This window comes from Papio anubis, chromosome 2, assembly GCF_008728515.1.
Source record: "Papio anubis isolate 15944 chromosome 2, Panubis1.0, whole genome shotgun sequence".
In the NCBI taxonomy this organism is placed as follows: Eukaryota; Metazoa; Chordata; class Mammalia; order Primates; family Cercopithecidae; genus Papio; species Papio anubis.
In genome coordinates, this window is record NC_044977.1 from 189,421,749 (window position 1) to 189,439,543 (window position 17,795).

At 40.9% G+C, this 17,795-nt stretch overlaps 1 protein-coding gene across 5 annotated transcripts in view; it reads right to left on the reverse strand.

Annotated features, from left to right (window-relative positions):
- ATP13A4 (ATPase 13A4) overlaps positions 1–17,795 on the reverse strand; it is a 160,412-nt gene that overhangs the window by 99,491 nt on the left and 43,126 nt on the right. For all 5 annotated transcript variants that reach the window (XR_004182362.1, XM_021934992.2, XM_021934991.2 and 2 more), the window contains exons 2-3: positions 17,464–17,637; positions 4,723–4,869 (exon numbers count right to left, since the gene is read on the reverse strand). Coding sequence is in view for 3 of the 5 variants with exons in the window: in XM_021934992.2 (XP_021790684.1) it covers positions 4,723–4,869; positions 17,464–17,637 (321 nt within the window). In the remaining 2 variants the exon portion in view is untranslated. The remainder of the gene's footprint in view (positions 1–4,722; positions 4,870–17,463; positions 17,638–17,795) is intronic.

Here is a 17,795-nt window from a genome sequence, read left to right on the forward strand (position 1 = left end):
CCTATGAGGTGACAGATATGCAAATATCCTAATTTGATTTATACATAATGTATACATGTATCAAAACATCACACTGTACCCCATAAATATGTACTATTATTCTGTGTCAATTAAAAACAAAATTTTAAAAATCCTGGTAGCCACATTCAACCAGTAAAAAAAAAAAAAAAAGAAAAAAAAAAGAGTGAAAGTGAAAGATACTGAAAAAGATTAGGATGGCAGCAAATACTAAAGAACAAAGACGAGGTTATTACAAAAAAAAAATAAGGAAGTGAGGGTCTGAGACTGTTGGCAGTGGGAGAAAAGGGAAGGGTTGATGCTTATGACAATTGTGTGTTCTTGCTTCTGATCCTTTAAGCAAGTTCATATGTGAATGTGAATTTCCATGAACTGGTGACCTAACTAAACACAAAGAGAAACAGTGAGACTGACGTATTGTCACAGAGCAATGGTTATTATACTCTCAGGTCGCTCACTGGAATCATTTGGGGAGCTTTGAAAAAGGCTGCTATTGGGCCGGGCGCGGTGGCTCAAGCCTGTAATCCCAGCACTTTGGGAGGCCGAGACGGGCGGATCACGAGGTCAGGAGATCGAGACCATCCTGGCTAACACGGTGAAACTCCCATCTCTACTAAAAATACAAAAAACTAGCCGGGCATGGTGGCGGCGCCTGTAGTTCTAGCTACTCGGGAGGCTGAGGCAGGAGAATGGCGTGAACCCGGGAGGCGGAGCTTGCAGTGAGCCGAGATCGCGCCACTGCACTCCAGCCTGGGCGACCCAGCAAGACTCCGTCTCAAAAGAAAAAAAAAAAGAAAGAAAGAAAAAGACTGCTGTCTCGGCCCCACCCTCAAGGATTCTGTTTTGTCTGCAGTGCATTCTGGGCATAAATTTTTTAATTTTCCTCAGGTAATTTTAATGTGCAGCCAAAGTTGAGGAACAGTATCTAGAGCTTCCTTTTGTAGCTACTCTGCTAAACCGCTATTTGAGAACTTCAACTAAATTTTTCTGCCCTTCAGTTTCCCCATGAATATATTTAGGCAATTGGACAGATTATGTCTATATTCTACCTCAGCTTCTCTCTAGATATTCTATGCTCAAGAATATTATCGTCATTATAACCATTAGATACATTTTGAAACTGGAAGGACCATATAGCTGGCACAAAATAAGTGCTCAATACATTTTTTATTAAATAAATGAGTGAAAGCTTTGCAAAACCACATCAACCAGAAATGCAGTTTAAATCCCTTAGCTCCAACGTCTAGGTTACCAAAAATGAATGTTAACTCTATGCCATAGGTGTATGTGCATGTACACATGTGCACGTGCACGCACGCATGCACACACACACACAGAGGCGTTCAAACTTACCAAATAGCATGTAAAATGCTGTATTTTTTTTTCTATTTTACAGAATGGATTTATTTCAGCAAGGTTGGTTGCAACATACTGCATTTAAAAAGTATGTCTTATTTCCAATTTAGAGTGAATTGCCAGTAGGAATGACACACAATCTCTAATTTGCAGATTTCACAATCTGCAAAGGAAATATTTGTAAATGACAGGCTCTAGGGCGTGTTAGCCATCATGACACATGTTGGAATCCCAAGCGTCTTGCCTCACAATTTGCTTTTCTCTTCAGTATTCTTTGCAATTTTGCAAATACAGCAGGATTGTAATCACAGCTACTATTCTGGGGGCATGTTAGGACTTTTCACATGTTATGTTTAGTCTTTTCCATCATCCTGTGCTAGGGTAGATATTATTTTCCTCTTCACTTTGCACCTGAAGTTCATTTTGCTTAAGTAACTTGCCAGGAATTCGAACTCTAGCCCATCTGGCTCCAAAGTTCAGTCTCTCAAAGGATATCATATTCAAGTCAGTCCCAAAGGAAAATCTGAAAATCCATTGACTTCAGGATTAAAGCTGTATAAAGTGATGGCTGCCTACTTATTAATTACATAAATGCAAAAATCTGTGTTAGAAAAATTTTAAAGGACAAATTGTGGTTCCAATGTGAGGCCCCTGATCAGTTTGAGAACCTCTTATCAAGAGGCAGAAACCACACACTGAGGTTGAAAAATGTATAAAACCTAATAGACATGAAACATCTGTAGATGAAGGCAGCAATAATGAGAAATAAAGAGGCTACTGGTGAGTTTTACCTCGGGCCAGAGGATAGAAAATTCCATTATCTTCCGACAGTTTCTTAAGCCATTGCTCACAGAATGAGAAGAATGGCTCCATCCTAGACCTTTTGAGCACATTTGCGATTCCCCCAGGAGAAAACGTCTCTGCCGGGAGTTTATCTGCTTCCCTATCACTCTCAGAGTCTCTGGAAGCTGGTAAGAGGATGTTAAGCACAATATTTGCAAGAGATGAGGTTGATTTGCCCATTTCCTGGAAATTCAGACCAGGAAACAGCAATTAGGAAACCAAACCTCTGCTGCGGGGTGAATTTCATCTTTCTGCTCAGGCATCAGGAAGATTTCCTCTCCCCGGGCTTTCTGCTTGTGGTTTCTTGTTAGAACATGTTATAAGAGCAACTTGTTTAACAGGTTAAGCACTGGGTGTTCGCTTTGCCTGCAACCCTGCCAGATGGTCCTTAGCTTCTCCTCTTAGCCTCTGTTTCCAAACCTGACATAGTTCTTTGCTGTAATCGTCAGACTTCCTTTAAACCACTGATCTCCAACCTTTTTGGCACCAGGGACCGGTTTTGTGGAAGATAACCTTTTCGCGAATGTTAGGGATGGGGTGATGGTTTCAGATCATCAGGCAATCGTTAGATTCTCATAAGGAGCACTGTAACCTAAATCCCTCATATGAGCAGTTCACAATATTAAGGATTTCACTCCTATGAGAATCTCATGCTGCTGCTGACCTGACAGGAGGCAGAACTCAGGCGGTAATGCTCGCCAGCTTGCCGGCAGCTCACCTCCTGCTGTGCGGGCTGGTTCCTAACAGTCCATGGACAGGGCACCGATCGGTGGCCTGGGGGTTGGGGACCCCTCCTTTAAATGCCCCTAAATGTTACCCTCTTGGTAATGCTGTTATTGTCATCAAGGCTGAGCCCGTGACAGCTCCTCTGACTTTAATGAAAGTTTTGTTACTAGCATAGTTCATTGAAGTTCACAAATGACCTTAATACCCATCGTCTCATTGTATGTTCATAACAGCCCTGAGAAAGGCAAAGAGAGGGTATTACTTTTATTTTATAAATAAGAAACTCAAGACCAGAGAGGCAGTAACTAACCAAACTGCCTATGCCATAGCTGGTAAATGAAGGTGGTACACCTATCACAACTTTCCATTTCAAGACCCCTGCCCCTCCTGCAATTCTGTGTGTTGACTTGGCCATTTCTTCATTGATCTGTTCACTTATTTATTTGATGCTACTAAAGATGCTAGAATTTCAGAGCAATGAAACTATGAGGACATAGGCTATCTGGGAAGCTTACTTCTCCAGGTGAATGGACATCTAACAGATTAGGGCAACTATTATTTGGAGGTACCTGACCTCCTTTGTTTTTGTTTATTTGGGCAGTTAAGACAATTGGGCAGGTGGAGCACTGTAGCTCACCCCTGTAATCCCAGCACTTTGGGAGGCTGAGGTTGGTTGATCACCTGAGGTCCGGAGTTCAAGACCAGCCTGGTCAACATGGTGAAACTCCGTCTCTACTAAAAACACAAAAATTAGCTGGGTATGGTGGCAGGTGTCTGTAATTCCAGCTACTTGGGAGGCTGAGGCAGGAGAATGGCTTGAACCCGGGAGGTAGAGGTTGCAGTGAGCCACAACAGCGCCATTGCACTCCAGCCTGGGCAACAAGAATGAAACTCCATTTCAAAAAAAAAGACAACTGGGTGATAACAATTGACAATAGGAAAATTGCTCATAATTTACTTTTATCATTTTAAATAACTGACCTTGAGCTCATAAAACTAAACAGCTAACTACCCATACATAAATGTAAGAGAAAACATTCTGTCTTACAAAATGTTTTTAATATGAATGTTAACTAGTCATACTCCAAGCAGAACTAATTTAATAGGCTGAAGAGGGAGCAACCCAAATACATTTGAATGACAAGAATTCAAATAAGGTCATATTTGCAGGCATAAGCAAACCTCCTGGGATATCCCTGGGTGATTACCTTTAATATAAGATTAACCCGTTTACATAGATTGTAATATAGGGCACAACACTATTAAAAGCTAATATGTAAGAACTGGGCTGGGCAGTACATGCCTGTAATCCCAGCTATTAGGGAGGCTGAGGCAGGAGGATCACTTGAGCCCAGGAGTTTGAGGCTGCAGTGTATTATAATCATGTGCCTGTGAATAGCCACTGCAACATAGTGAGATCCTACCTCTAAGAAAGGAAAAGAAAACAGAACAAGTATGTATTGAGCATCTGCTATATACCTGGAACTACTTTAATCTTTGTATTTCTAAATTTATTGAATTTTATCAATTAATATTAGAAATAGACATTATTATCATCATCTTGTAGATGAGAAAACAGGCTCAGCAGAGTTAAGATCAATGGTTGCACTATTTAGAAGGATGAAGCTGAGATTTGAACTGTCTGGCTCCAAAGTTCACGTTTTAAATAAACACTATCAAATGAGGATTGGCACCATGGAGGAGCTGCATTTAACTTTACACTTGAGGGGAAAAGGGTGAAATCTCTCTGACATCAGCAGTAGCCATCCGTTGACTTACCTTTAGGTCTGGCTTTCTTATGGCTCTGTTTATGATATCCTCCTCATCTGTAATGACAGGGTGGTCAGGAGTGAGACCAAATGCGCTGTTTAATGCTGACAGGTAGATCCATATTACCTTTTTCCAAGAGTAAATTTGGAATTCATCCTGAGGAGATAGACATCAAAACCCGCATGAAGTTAAGAGAGGTCAGCAGGCTAAAATTCAACCTGAAAAACATCCTTTTAATATAATTCTGTAAGTGTTTGGAGTTCGTGAACATTCCAGACAGAATGGTTTGTCTCTGAAAGATGATGGATATAGAACCTTGAGGGAAAATGACCTGTCATCACTGATTGAGGAATCTGGATATGAAGATGAGGCACTGACGCGTAACAAAGCTTGAGGGTCAGGAGGCTCATTCGCAGGTAAGAACTAGTTCACTGCATCACCTTTCAGCCCATGGCCTGATGACCATCCCCATCTTTCCAGGCTTAACTCAAATTCCACCTCCTACAGAACAGCCTCATTAACACCCTTCCACCGGGGGGGGAAAAAAACAAAACCTGTCACTTCATTAACTCCAAAAAAATGTTAAGTGTCCCTCTCTTGTGGTCTTAATCACTTTTTGCCTGTGTTCTCTTAGTTCTTCTAGACTACCTGGAAGGTAGGGACCATGTTTTATTGTTCCTTATCCCCATTCATGTGGAGCACTGAGACCTGCTCAGTAAGAGTCCAAAGAATGGATGAAAAAGACTGAATCTATGTACTGAACCTGCCCAAGGTAATTGTCAAGATGTTAGCACAGGTGGGGTTGAAGAAGGCACCTTATTGCATGACCCTAATTAAAATTGCTTCCCTTTGCAGTTCACTGATTACTTCATCACAGAGTAAAATTAGAGGGAGAAGCACAGGATTGAGAAACAGACACCACAATGGTCCCTTAGAGATTGATTTGACAGTGGTTATTATCTGAACGGGTAAATGCTAGACATAAAACCCACTCAGATGACTGATAAACCTCAGGATTTAAGAAGTATAAAAGAAAAAGTCAAATGTGGGAACAATGTGATGCTTGGGAAATGTAGGTCAGAGCTGGAAATTGTCTCCACCACCACACCCACTTTTGCTATGAAGAGTGCCCTAGCTGACTCTGCAAAAGGCAGGGAGGGGAAGATACAATCATTGTAGCTAATCTCTTATATTGGTCCTCCTAAGAGGAGACCATCTGGATGCCTTTGCTCCTGCTGCCTCCTTGCCTGTAGTACATATTCTTCTCTCTTCTCCTTAAGTCTTTACATGGCTGGATTCTACCATCCTTCAGGGTCCAGGTCAGAGTTCATGTCCTGAGAACCTCCCTAATTTCTCTGGGTGATCTCTCCTCTAAGTCATCAGTGTTCTCGAGATTCCCAACACATTTTACCCTTTGCCTATCCACCTTACCACTTCTCTTGGACTGTGGGTGGGAATTGTGTATGACACATCTCTGTACTTCAGCCAGGCTTTGCACAGATTCTGTGTGCGTGTGCGTGTGTGTGTGTGTGTGAAAAAGAGAGAGAGAGAGAGAGACACAGAGAGAGAGAGAGAGAGAGAGAGAGACGAAGAAGGGAAGGAAGCCAACAAAACCTTAATAGAAATTGGAATGTTAATTAATTAATCAATTTTAAAAGCCAGTGAAATTGGTTGTTATCCTATGGATTTAAAAAAAAAAAGGTGACTAAGTCAATTCAAATCAAATTGTATGGAGTTAAGAATGATGAGCCTAAGAATGGTGGAAGGGAGCTAAATTTTCAATGACTAAGCCAGTGATCTGATAGACATGGTCTAGGTATGGTAGAGTAGGCAACCAACTCTCTTGAACAAACCTTGACACAGTTCAGCATTATATAGCTTTGCTTTTGATTTCATCAAAGCAGTTTTTAAATAAGAACTTCCCATTTCTAATAATAGTTAATATTTATTTCACAGTTACTGTGTTCTAAGCACATAATGCCACATACATATTATTTCATTTAATGTCAAAACCCCTATGGAATGGTTGCAGTTAATTATTCTCCCATTTAGTTGGCATGGAAAGAAAGACATACTTGGTAACTATTAGAGCAGGGACTTAACAGTCACATCCCCACTCTTGCTTGCCTCCTCGAGTCCCCTCCAACCTTCCACTTTATTCTACAGTTTTGCTAAAAAATATAATTTGATTGGACTGCCATTTTTATGTCAAGCCTGAACTGGGACTTCTAAAGAACATAGTTTCAATGACAAATTTGGTAAGAAAATGTATAATTTGTAGGTAAACAGGAACACAAATCATAAAAGAGCCATCAAGATCAGAGACCTCTGGCCACCAAGTGAGGACAATTAGGAAGACAGCAACTATTAATCATCTCCAGTGAATTAAAATAATATTAACAACTAATTTTCATATGATTATATAGCAGTTTGTAGAAATTTTGTTATGTTATCTTATTTTAGGCTTACAATTCTCTAATGTTGGTATTATAATTATCTCCATTTTGCAGATGAGAAAACTGATCACCAGCAAGGCTAAGAATTACTCAAGCCAGTCTGAAATTGGTAGTAGGAATAAAACTGAGACTTGAGTCCAGATCTTTCCATTCCAAATCTTGGCCCCTTCTCTTTATTTCAACAAGTTGTCCCATGGTGTCTATGGCTGGCATGTAAAAATCACCTTGAATTCCGCACCAAGTGACAAATAGTATCCAGTTTCTCACAATGTGCTCTCCTGACAGCATAGAACCTAATTCCTGAAGTTAAGCTGTCACCCTCTGGCCCTGTGTGACAACAGACAGACCTCCAGACGGTAGTGCCTAAAAGGGGAAAAGCAAAGTGTTCAAGTTCTCAAAGGCCATATTTACCCAGTGCACCAACTGTATGCCTTAGTCTAGGTGTGTATTAAAAACTGACATTCACCTATATACCTATATCTTCTTATAGTTCATAATATTACCAAATCAAAGGTGCTTGGATATATTTGCCTTTAAGCTCATTTCCTGTCATCCCCATTTACTCCTAACCCCAATAACTCATAATTCTGTATGATACAAAGTAGAATTATATAGAAAAAATAAAAGATAGGGCAGCTAGATGACCCTTTTGCTTAGAGTAGGGGAGTGACACTGACTTCTTTCTTATATATTACCCTGTTGAGGACTCTGTCAAATCACCCAGCTTTTTAAGGGGAAAAAAGCAAAGAAATGGAAGGAAAGTACACCAATGTGAAGTGGTCACTTCAAGCAAAATCATTGACTTCTCTTTTTTCATTCTGGGATTGTTGAATATGGAAAGAGCACAGGCTTGAGGCCTGAACTCAAATCCCAGCTCTAAACTGTCTTACAGCTGTCTGAAGCTAATTTTCTTTATTTAGAAAATGGAGATAATACCAAATTTCATGGATGTTTGAAGGATTAAATGAAATAATACATAATGTGTCTGATCCAAGGTTTGGCCCATAGCAGGGAGGCAATAGATGGTATGGTTCTGTGCCTCATTTTTCATAGCATGTTGTTTCTGAGATCTTTCTGTAAGTAGGAACTTACTCTCCCTTTGAGGAAACTCTAAAAGTCTCTCAATTTTTCCTTTGTGGAAAAGCAGCATCTTTACCTGGAAATGGCTTTTTCTACTTTAGTCTGTTTCCCAGCTCTCTTCAAAGCAGGTAATGATTTGTAAAATACCTAAATGTACCAGAGGAGCTACCAGTTTAAATAATTGGTTTATAATGCAAATAATCCAAAGTGCTTGCCTGGCAAATCTGGACTTTTTGCAAACCTCAGGTCTCATTGAGAAGGCTTTACTTCCTCTTTATCAAAAATATTAACCAGATCAGTCCTTGAACTCTAAAAAAAATAGGTTTTACAAGAATTCCAGAGTGCATTTCAAAAGTCAAATGCACAAAAAGGACCAGTGTTTGACCTGGACTGAAAAACAGAGGAAGAAACCTGGACATTTTTTATTTCCTATGGCTTTGTACTTTCTGACCCTGGAAATGCCAGATAAACTTTTAGATTTGAATGAAGCAAGTTATCTCGTGATATGGTTTGGCTGTGTCCCCATCCAAATCTCGTCTTGAATTATATTTCCCATAATCCCCACATGTCATGAGAGGGACCCAGTGGGAGGTAATTTAATCATGGGGGCAGTTACACTCATGCTGTTCTCATGATAGTGAGTGAGTTATCGCAGGATCTGATGGTTTTATAAAGGGCTTTCCCCTTTTTGCTTGGCATTTCTCCTTGCTGCCGGCATGTGAAGAAGGATGTGTTTGCTTCCTCTTCCACCATGATTGCAAGTTTCCCGAGGCCTCCCCAGCCATGCTGACCTGTGAGTCAAACCTCGTTCTTTTATAAATTACTCAGTCTCGGGTATGTCTTTATTAGCAGCGTGAGAATAGACTAACACATCTTGCTTACCTAATTCTATCCTTTTACCATAAGAACCTCATCCCTTGAAATTTAAAAGCAATATAATGGTCACTTCAAGTTCAGGCCAATGCTGTGACTTCTCTTGTGTAGTTCACTACACAAAAAAATATAGTTCTGAGCTTGCCTTAAGAAGAACCCATTTCAAAATTCCAATGAGACACTAGAAAATGAGTAATTTTCTCCTGGAGATGGATACATTGCAATGTTAAAACGCTAAACTCTAGCTAAGGTGAAATACCTAGAGGATTATGGATAATGTAATAATAAATTTCTCAGGCTATTCTAAAACACTGCACTGCCTTTATAGGCCCATAACTTTGGTATAATTCTTTCATTTTTATATCTTTCATTTTTTTTCTTTCTCTTTCCCTCTCTCGGCCAGACTCGCTGATGCTCTTAACATCCTGACCTCATATTCCCAATGTTTTTTAGCTTGGAAAAAAGATGACATTGGCTAGGATATAGGATTTAGTTATAAGATACATAAAGTTCTAAGTTTTGGAGAAATTCTCACAATAATTATTATCTCAGTATATGTTGTCCAAAAAAAAAAAGAGGAGGGAGGGACAACACAATGAGGTCATTAACAAAGCAAAGCCTATGTTTATGTTTGTATACAAAACAAGGAAATCTAGAAAACTCAGTATACATTTTTTGGAGAGACCAGGATTTGGGGCTTGCTCATTTTTGTAGTTGTTTTCTGAGGGGAAATGGAGCAGTGGATTAGCCGGTTCATTGACTGAAACTTCTGGAGATATAGTATGTAGTAAAAAGTTGACTAATGCCCATGGAATGCCTGCATGCCAAGCAGTCTTTATTTCAGAACTTTACACATATCACATGCTTAGTCCTCACAAGGAGACAGGTATTATTACTAGCCCCAGTTAACAGGAAAAAAATGGAGGCAAAAAGAGGTTAAATAACCTGTCTGTTATGAATTGAGTTGTGTCCCCTCAAAATTCATGTGTTGAAGCCCTCACCCCCAATATATCTGGAGATAAATCCTTTAAGAAGGTAATTAATGTTGAAAGAGGCCATAAGGGTACACACTAATCCAATAGGACTAATGTCCATATGAGATGAAGAGACACCAGGAGTGCAAGAGCACAGAGAAGAGACCCCATGAAGACACAGTGAGAAGACAGCCTTCTTCAAGCCAGGAAGAGAGGCCTCACCAGAAACCAACTCTGCTGGCCCTAGATCTTGGACTTTCGGCTCCCAGAACTATGAAACAATAAATTTCCCTTGTTTCAGCAAAACCCAGTGTGTGGTATTCTGCTATAGAAGCCTAGCAGGCAAATACACTGCCCAAGGTCAAGAGCAGTGCTGGGAATCAAATCCAGGTGCTCAGAATCTAGAGTTTATTCTTAAACCACTTCACAACGCTGTCTCTGTAGAATCTGGTCACTGGACAGAGAGTAATTAGACCTCTAGTTCCAACTCTAGCTCAACTCTCATCTTACAGCTATGGGACCCAGAGAATTTTGTTTAATTTCTCTATGCCTCCATCTGTAACATGGGAGAAACATAATCTCTACTGGCAAGGACCAAATGAGACAACTATACGTAAATACCCAGAAAATTGTTAAATCATAATATAAATGGCCCTGTATTATAAAGGATAATAGCCTCAAAACGATTTGTCTTAACATTGAGTCATTTCTCAGAGGTCAGCTCACAGAATCTCAGAGATTTCTGGCAAGATGTCTAATGAAAAACCAGACTGAAATGGGGCCGGGTAGGGGAGTGGGTAGGAGAGCAGGATTCGGAAGTGGGAATGTGTACCTGAAAGAAACATAATGCTATATTATTTTCCTCAACTGTGACATTCCACTTTAGCACCCTTGAGATAAAATTCTGGAAGAAACAGTGAGACTACTTATTACAGATTCGACTTAATTCAACTTATAAATTAAATAAGCCCTGCTGTGGCCATGTGCTAGGTGCCATGGGGAATGAAATGTAAACCACAATCACTGTCTTCAAAAAGCTTATAATCTAGACTGTCCAGGGGAAAAAAAAAGGCTGAGAAGTTCCAGGAATAGAAAGCTTATAATTTTAAAGGCTCAAAAGCTATAAAAAGGAAAGCAGCATAGTGAGAAAAAAAAAGACTCAGGACTTAGAGAAAGACTTAGGTTTCAGTTCTTTGCCCCCACATTCCCTCTACCTGCGTCACTCTCCATGTGCCTGCCCCCAGCAGCCACTGTCACCTTTTAACTCTTATCCTTTGGTGCTCAGAAAGCCTTCCCTGACTGTTTTGACTTAGACAAATCTCTATTATATAATCCTACCATAACCATGAACCTTTCCTAAGGAGTACTTTTAAGAGGTGGATTTTTATATTTATTTGTGTAGTGATCTGACTAACTCCATGAGGTCAAGAACCCTGGTTTTATTAATCACACACACTCACACACTTGCCCATGAGCCAGCACTGTTGGCTGGCATGCAATGTGTGCTCCTCAAATGTAGGAAAGAGAGACAGGAGGAAGGAAAGCCTGGCTTTGATATTTACTGGGTTGTAAAGTCATTTGGTCTGTCTCTATCCTCATCTGTAAAATGGAGATGATAATGCCCATTTTCCAGGGTTGTTATGAGAATTAAATAATCAATGACATACTGCTTTATAAACTGTAAAGTGAATAGTATTTTAATATAAGGTAAAAAGCACTACAGCAGTCACAAATGAAAACCCAGAGCTAATGCAGGACAGGCGATTCACTCCCTCCCTTCTGAACTGGGGCAAAGAATGAATCAACAAAGACTTAACAGAGAAGGTGATATAGCTGAGGAATGAGGAGATTTTAGTAAGTAGAAACAACACCTACTTTTTACATTTACTTGAGAAAGAGAAAGCATGTGTGCGTGTTGACTCCTCACTAGCAAATCACTCTGTAAGGACAAGGATTTCCATCTGTGTTGCTCACAGTTATGTTCCCAGTGCCTGTGCCACTGTCTGATATGTGGTTGGTGTGTAGTAAATACTAACTCACTGAAAACAAAAGTGAATGAATGCGTGCATGAATGGAGGGGAGAAGGAATTATCAGAAGAAACTTCATGGGTAAAAGCAGGCACAAAACCGTGTCTTGTTCCAGTAGAAAGTGGTCCTGCTGTGGGAAGCATGGGCTGAGAGATCGAGTTGCAGAGGAGGAGTTGGAAGGAGAGGAGGTAAGGGAGTCCGTGAACACAGATGCTGCCACCTGACAAGAATACTGGTATGCTGGCCAACTTTAAGATGACATTTGCGTGACTGATTTGCAGAGTTTCTAAGTTTTTGAACTAACGCTCCTAGCCCTGACATCTTTAATTGAAACTGAAGCGAAAATGCTCCCCATTAAAACATCAAACAGAAGTGCCTTGAGTCAGGCCAATTTGCTAATCATCACAAAGTTCTCCTCTGCACATCATGGGTCTTTGACAACATGTAACCTACAATGACAATGAAGGGAAAAATGTGTTTGTAATGACAATAAAGATGGAAGCTATGAAAATCATCAGGAGCATCTGATTCAACACAACGAATATAAATCATGTCATTTGCATAGACATGTGGCATTGCTACTGATATTGGTTAAAATTCAGAAGTAGATGAATAATGAACACAATGCCACTTTTTAAATTATAAAATAAAAACCTAATGACTTTTATCTTTCAGAAAAAAATCTCTCGGAGTCCTTAATAAGAGAAGAAGAACTGAAAATAAACTGTGTACTGAAGACTTTCAGTCACAGTCTTTTTTTCTTTTTTTTTTAATGTCAAGAAATGACTACCTAATCAGTATCTGTGATAATGATCTGTAATCTTACCAGCATGAGATTGATGATAAATAGCAAGTACTGATTTTTTAATAACATGAAGAACAGATACGCAACACATTTTCAGGTAGGAGTCATCCAGTCCTCCTTAATGGAAAATCGTTACAGTCCAGCTATTGTAATATAATTCAAATAAAATCTTTTTAAGGTGTCATTTTAATGCAAATAACTTAGCAGCAAACTTTTAAACTATTGGTGCCCAAAGCTTATTTTTATCTAAGTCTCAGATAGTAAGAATGTTTGAAATAATTGAGTTCTTGTCTAATTACATGAAGACTAATTTAGAACCTCATTTATTTGGAGAGTCTCTGGCATAGCAGATCCATTTAAAATGACACACAAGAGCAGGTAATTAAAAATTAAAGTTGAAATCAAGATGAAAAAGGCAAGACTGAAGCTGGCTTAGACTGCTCTGATTAGCTGTAGAGGGGCAGTGAAATTTGACAGGGGCTTGATAGACTGTCAAAGATGCAAAGAAAGAGGCAGGATGATGGAATGCAGCTCCCAGGGGCACCAAAGCTTTTTTGAGTCTTTCCAGTATATGTCCACTTACAAAGCTGGCTACATGCAACTAGGAGAGATCATCTGGCTGAGTATGGAAGAGAGCTGGAGATTACCAGTCACAGAAAACCTTCCCTTATGTCCGTTGTCCCAGAACGGAATGCCAGGCTCCTGGGAAATGAGGAAAAGGCACATTACCCAGATAAGCAAGACCACTAGACACGGGTGCCCCTTGTGCATAGCAAGCTCTTTCGTATACAACACTTTTGGAATGGCTTGAGCAATGACACACAGACACACAATCAACATGGTCTTTGATCATGCATTTTAGTTTGCAAATGCCTTTTACATACACAACAGCCCTTCATTCTCACACTAGCCCCATTTTACAAGTGGTGAAATTGAGGTCCTGAAAAGTTACGTAACAAACCTAAAGTACTAGGACAAGAAATCAAAACGTTTGACTCCAAATCCCAAAACACATCATCTCCTCATGTAGTGACACTCTTTTTTTATTCGCTCTTAGTGGATTTTTTTCTCTTTCCTCCCTCTTCATTTTCCTCTTACCTATTTTCCTCCCTCTTCATTTTCCTCTTACCTATTTTCCTCCCTTCCTTTTCCATTTCCTTGCCCATTTCCTTATTCTTGTCTGTGCCATAACTCTGCCAGCAACTCAGAGAGCACAGCTCAGCTGAGCAGACCATCTCAGATCTGAAGAGTTTGCTGATGGATCCTGAAAGGCAGAACGCGGTTCTGTTTCTACTGCAGCAAAAGCATTACCCTCTGAGAACGAGGTGAGGGCACACAGATGTACTTGTAGAGTACAGTTAAACTATGTTCATGCCAGAAAACAATAATCTGATAGATTCTTAAGTTCCCTTGGAGGGTTTGATCTATAAAAGGGCCCAAATGGAGTCTTCCACAGATACTCATGCCCCTGCTCTGAGCCCCGGAAAGCAAATTTTACCCCTGCCCCAGAAAGGCACTCAGGCTGTGTATGGGAGGGCCACTCATAACACTTCACTAAATCTGGATTCTTCTCTTTCAGATGATAAATATATACCATCTGAGCCATCAATCAAATGTCTAGGTCTCTATTTCTCTCCCAAGGACCAAGTGAACAAGTGAGCTCCCAAATGGAAGTGAAAACTAGTTACAGCAGTTTTTCTCTAAATATGGCCCCTTACCAGAATCATTAGCATCACTTGAGAACCTGTCAAAATGCAAATTCTTGGGTCTCAGTCCAAATCTAATGAACTACAGTCTCTGGGACTAGGACCCAGCAAGCTGTTCTGATAGTCTCTCTAGATTATTTGGATGCCAATTGAAGTGTGGGAACCCTGGTCTAAATACAGTTCAGTGGAAAAGCCCTTGACTAGGAGCCAGGACTCTTGGGACTTAGTCCTAGTGAGGCCCCTCACTCACACGTGGGCTAGGGGAAATCGTGTCACCTCTCTAGCCCCGTTTCCTCACCCATTAAATGAAGAAGTCTTATGTGGGGTGCCACGCACTCTTCTTTTGTACACATCCTGTGAGTCTTCAGGAAGGATGACACGAGGCATCAGCAAAGCACAGCTCCAGCTCAACATCACCAATATTACTTGCTCTTATTCCACAATAATCTCTTGCTTCCTTCAAGTCTTTTTTTTTTTTTTTTTTTTTTTTTTTTTTTTTTTTTTTGAGACGGAGTCTCGCTCTGTCACCCAGGCTGGAGTGCAGTGGCCGGATCTCAGCTCACTGCAGCTCCCCCTCCCAGGTTCACACCATTCTCCTGCTTCAGCCTCCCGAGTAGCTGGGACTACAGGCGCCCGCCACCTCGCCCGGCTAGTTTTTTGTATTTTTTTAGTAGAGACGGGGTTTCACCGTGTTAGCCAGGATGGTCTCGATCTCCTGACCTCGTGATCCGCCCGTCTCTGCCTCCCAAAGTGCTGGGATTACAGGCTTGAGCCACTGCGCCCAGCCTCTTCCTTCAAGTCTTAAAGCTTATTCTCCAAGAATCTCTAGTGAAATTATAGTTGAACCCGAACTTGTGGGAAGATGCCTCAACTATCACCTATATCAGCTAAGCTAGAACAAAGAACAAGTATTTCTTTTCTTTTCTTTATTTTTTATTTTTATTATTTTTTTTTTTTTTTGAGGCAGAGTTTAGCTCTAGTTGACCAGGCTGGAGTGCAATGGCATGATCTCGGCTCACTGCAACCTCCGCCTCTTGGGTTCAAGAGAGTCTCCTGCCTCAGCCTCCCAAGTAGCTGGGATTACAGGTATGCACTACCACGCCCGGCAATTTTGTACTTTTAGTAGAGACAGGGTTTCTCCATGTTGGTCAGGCTGGTCTCGAACTCCTGACCTCAGGTCATCCACCCACCTTGGCCTCCCAAAGTGCTGGGATTACAGGTGTGAGCCACCACCCCTGGCCAGAACAAGTATTTTTTGAAGGGACCAAGATCCAGAAATGAAAGGTGAGGCTGGTCCCAATGGAGCAAGTCAACCGAGACCAACTTCCTCCAGTTCTCAGTTTCATGGGAGTTTAGCCTCATCTCTGTTAGATTTCAGATTGAAATGTAGATTTTTCTGGCCAGTTATAAGGCTTATTGCTATCCTCCTCTCTCACTGCATTAAATAGAATATGGATTTAGAGACATGGTTATATATAAAAGGAAGCTAAACTCCCAATAGAGGTTGATTTATCAAGAATGTGGTTGTCATTCTGGGTCATTTGGACCGATGCATTCTTATAAACACTCAGTAAAAGTCAACCAGAAGAGAGTTCTCTAGAGACTGTCCTTTCACTGTCTTTAACAGAAACATCCACTTCAGCCCGTCAGCCACCACATAGTCACGGGATCACTACCACATGCAGGAACTGGGGGTGCAGCAATTAACAACTTAGAAATGGTCACTTCCTCTGAGAAGCCGACAGTCCTGCAGGGATGATGCACATTGTCTGAGTGCTATGAGTGCTGTGAGGAATTGGTATGGAAGGAAATACAGGGAAACCCACCCAAAGCCAGGAGCTTTTATGAACAGAGAGAGGCAATGACCTCAAGGGCAAGATGGCTGCATTTTTTACCCTAGTGTATCTGCAGAATGTGACACGCTGTCATCAATCAACTGGGACACACAGCATCCTCCTCAGAGGGATGCTCCCCACGCCTTCCCTTCTTTTCTTCAGGGGTCACTCCAGTGCAGGGAGTGGGTTATATCAGGAATCGAGAGGAAGGGTCAGTGGGAACCTAGTAGCCTATACCCTGACTTGACTACTTCACACTTCCTGTTATTTTTCGCTATTAACATGGTTGTTTCCTGCTCTAGCATTCACAAAACTCACAATTTTAAAAGAAATATATTGTGAAATAGCTCTTCTTAATCAAACCTTGCCATCTACAATGTTTTATTTAACTTATATTTTAAGATCGGGGTACATGTGCAGGTTTGTTATATAGGTAAACTTGCTTCACAGGGGTTTGTTGTACAGATTATTTTATCACCCATGTATTAAGCTTAGTACCCATTAATTGTTTTTCCTGATCCTCTCCCTCCTCTCACCCTCCATCTTCTGACAGACCCCAATATGTGTCGTTCCCTTCCATGTGTCCATGTGTTATTATTTAGCTCCCTGTTATAAGTGACAACATGAGGTATTTGATTTTCTGTTTCTGCATTAGTTTGCTAAGGATAATGGCTTCAGCTCCATCCATGTTCTGAAAAGGACATGATTTCGTTCTTTATTATAGCTGCAGAGTATTCTATGGTGTACATGTACCACATTTTATTCACCCAGTCTATCATTGATGGGCATTTAGGTTTGTTCCATGTCTTTGCTATTGACCACACACAAATTATTGAATTCCTGCTAGATGCAAGGCTGTCTTGAAACGTAAGAAACCTAAGAATGGAGCCTCCATCTGCTTCCTGTCTTGTGCACATCTCCCTCCAGTCATCTCAAAACACATTGTTCAGAAACAAACGGGGGCACCAGCTACATAACCAAGTACACACTTACTGTTGTCCTCAGCAACACAGTGTCTGCTTCTTGCAAGGAACATGGGACACAATGTGCCCATACATGCCACGCGGGTCTCCAGTAAAACACCAAGGGGAGGATTCCAAATGAGAAGATGGATCCGGCAAGGCAGAGACTTTTTCGGCAGCCTTGAGTCCGATAGCCAAATATCTCCTGGGACAGAATCAAAAAGATCCCCATTGGTTAAGCACAATAAGCAATAAATGAACAAATACTGATTTTAGTGATGGAAATGGAGGCGGAAGTGAAGGAGTTGAGGAGGGTGAGGAGAGGGCAGGGTGAGGGATGGACAGAGTGGAGAGGGAATCTCG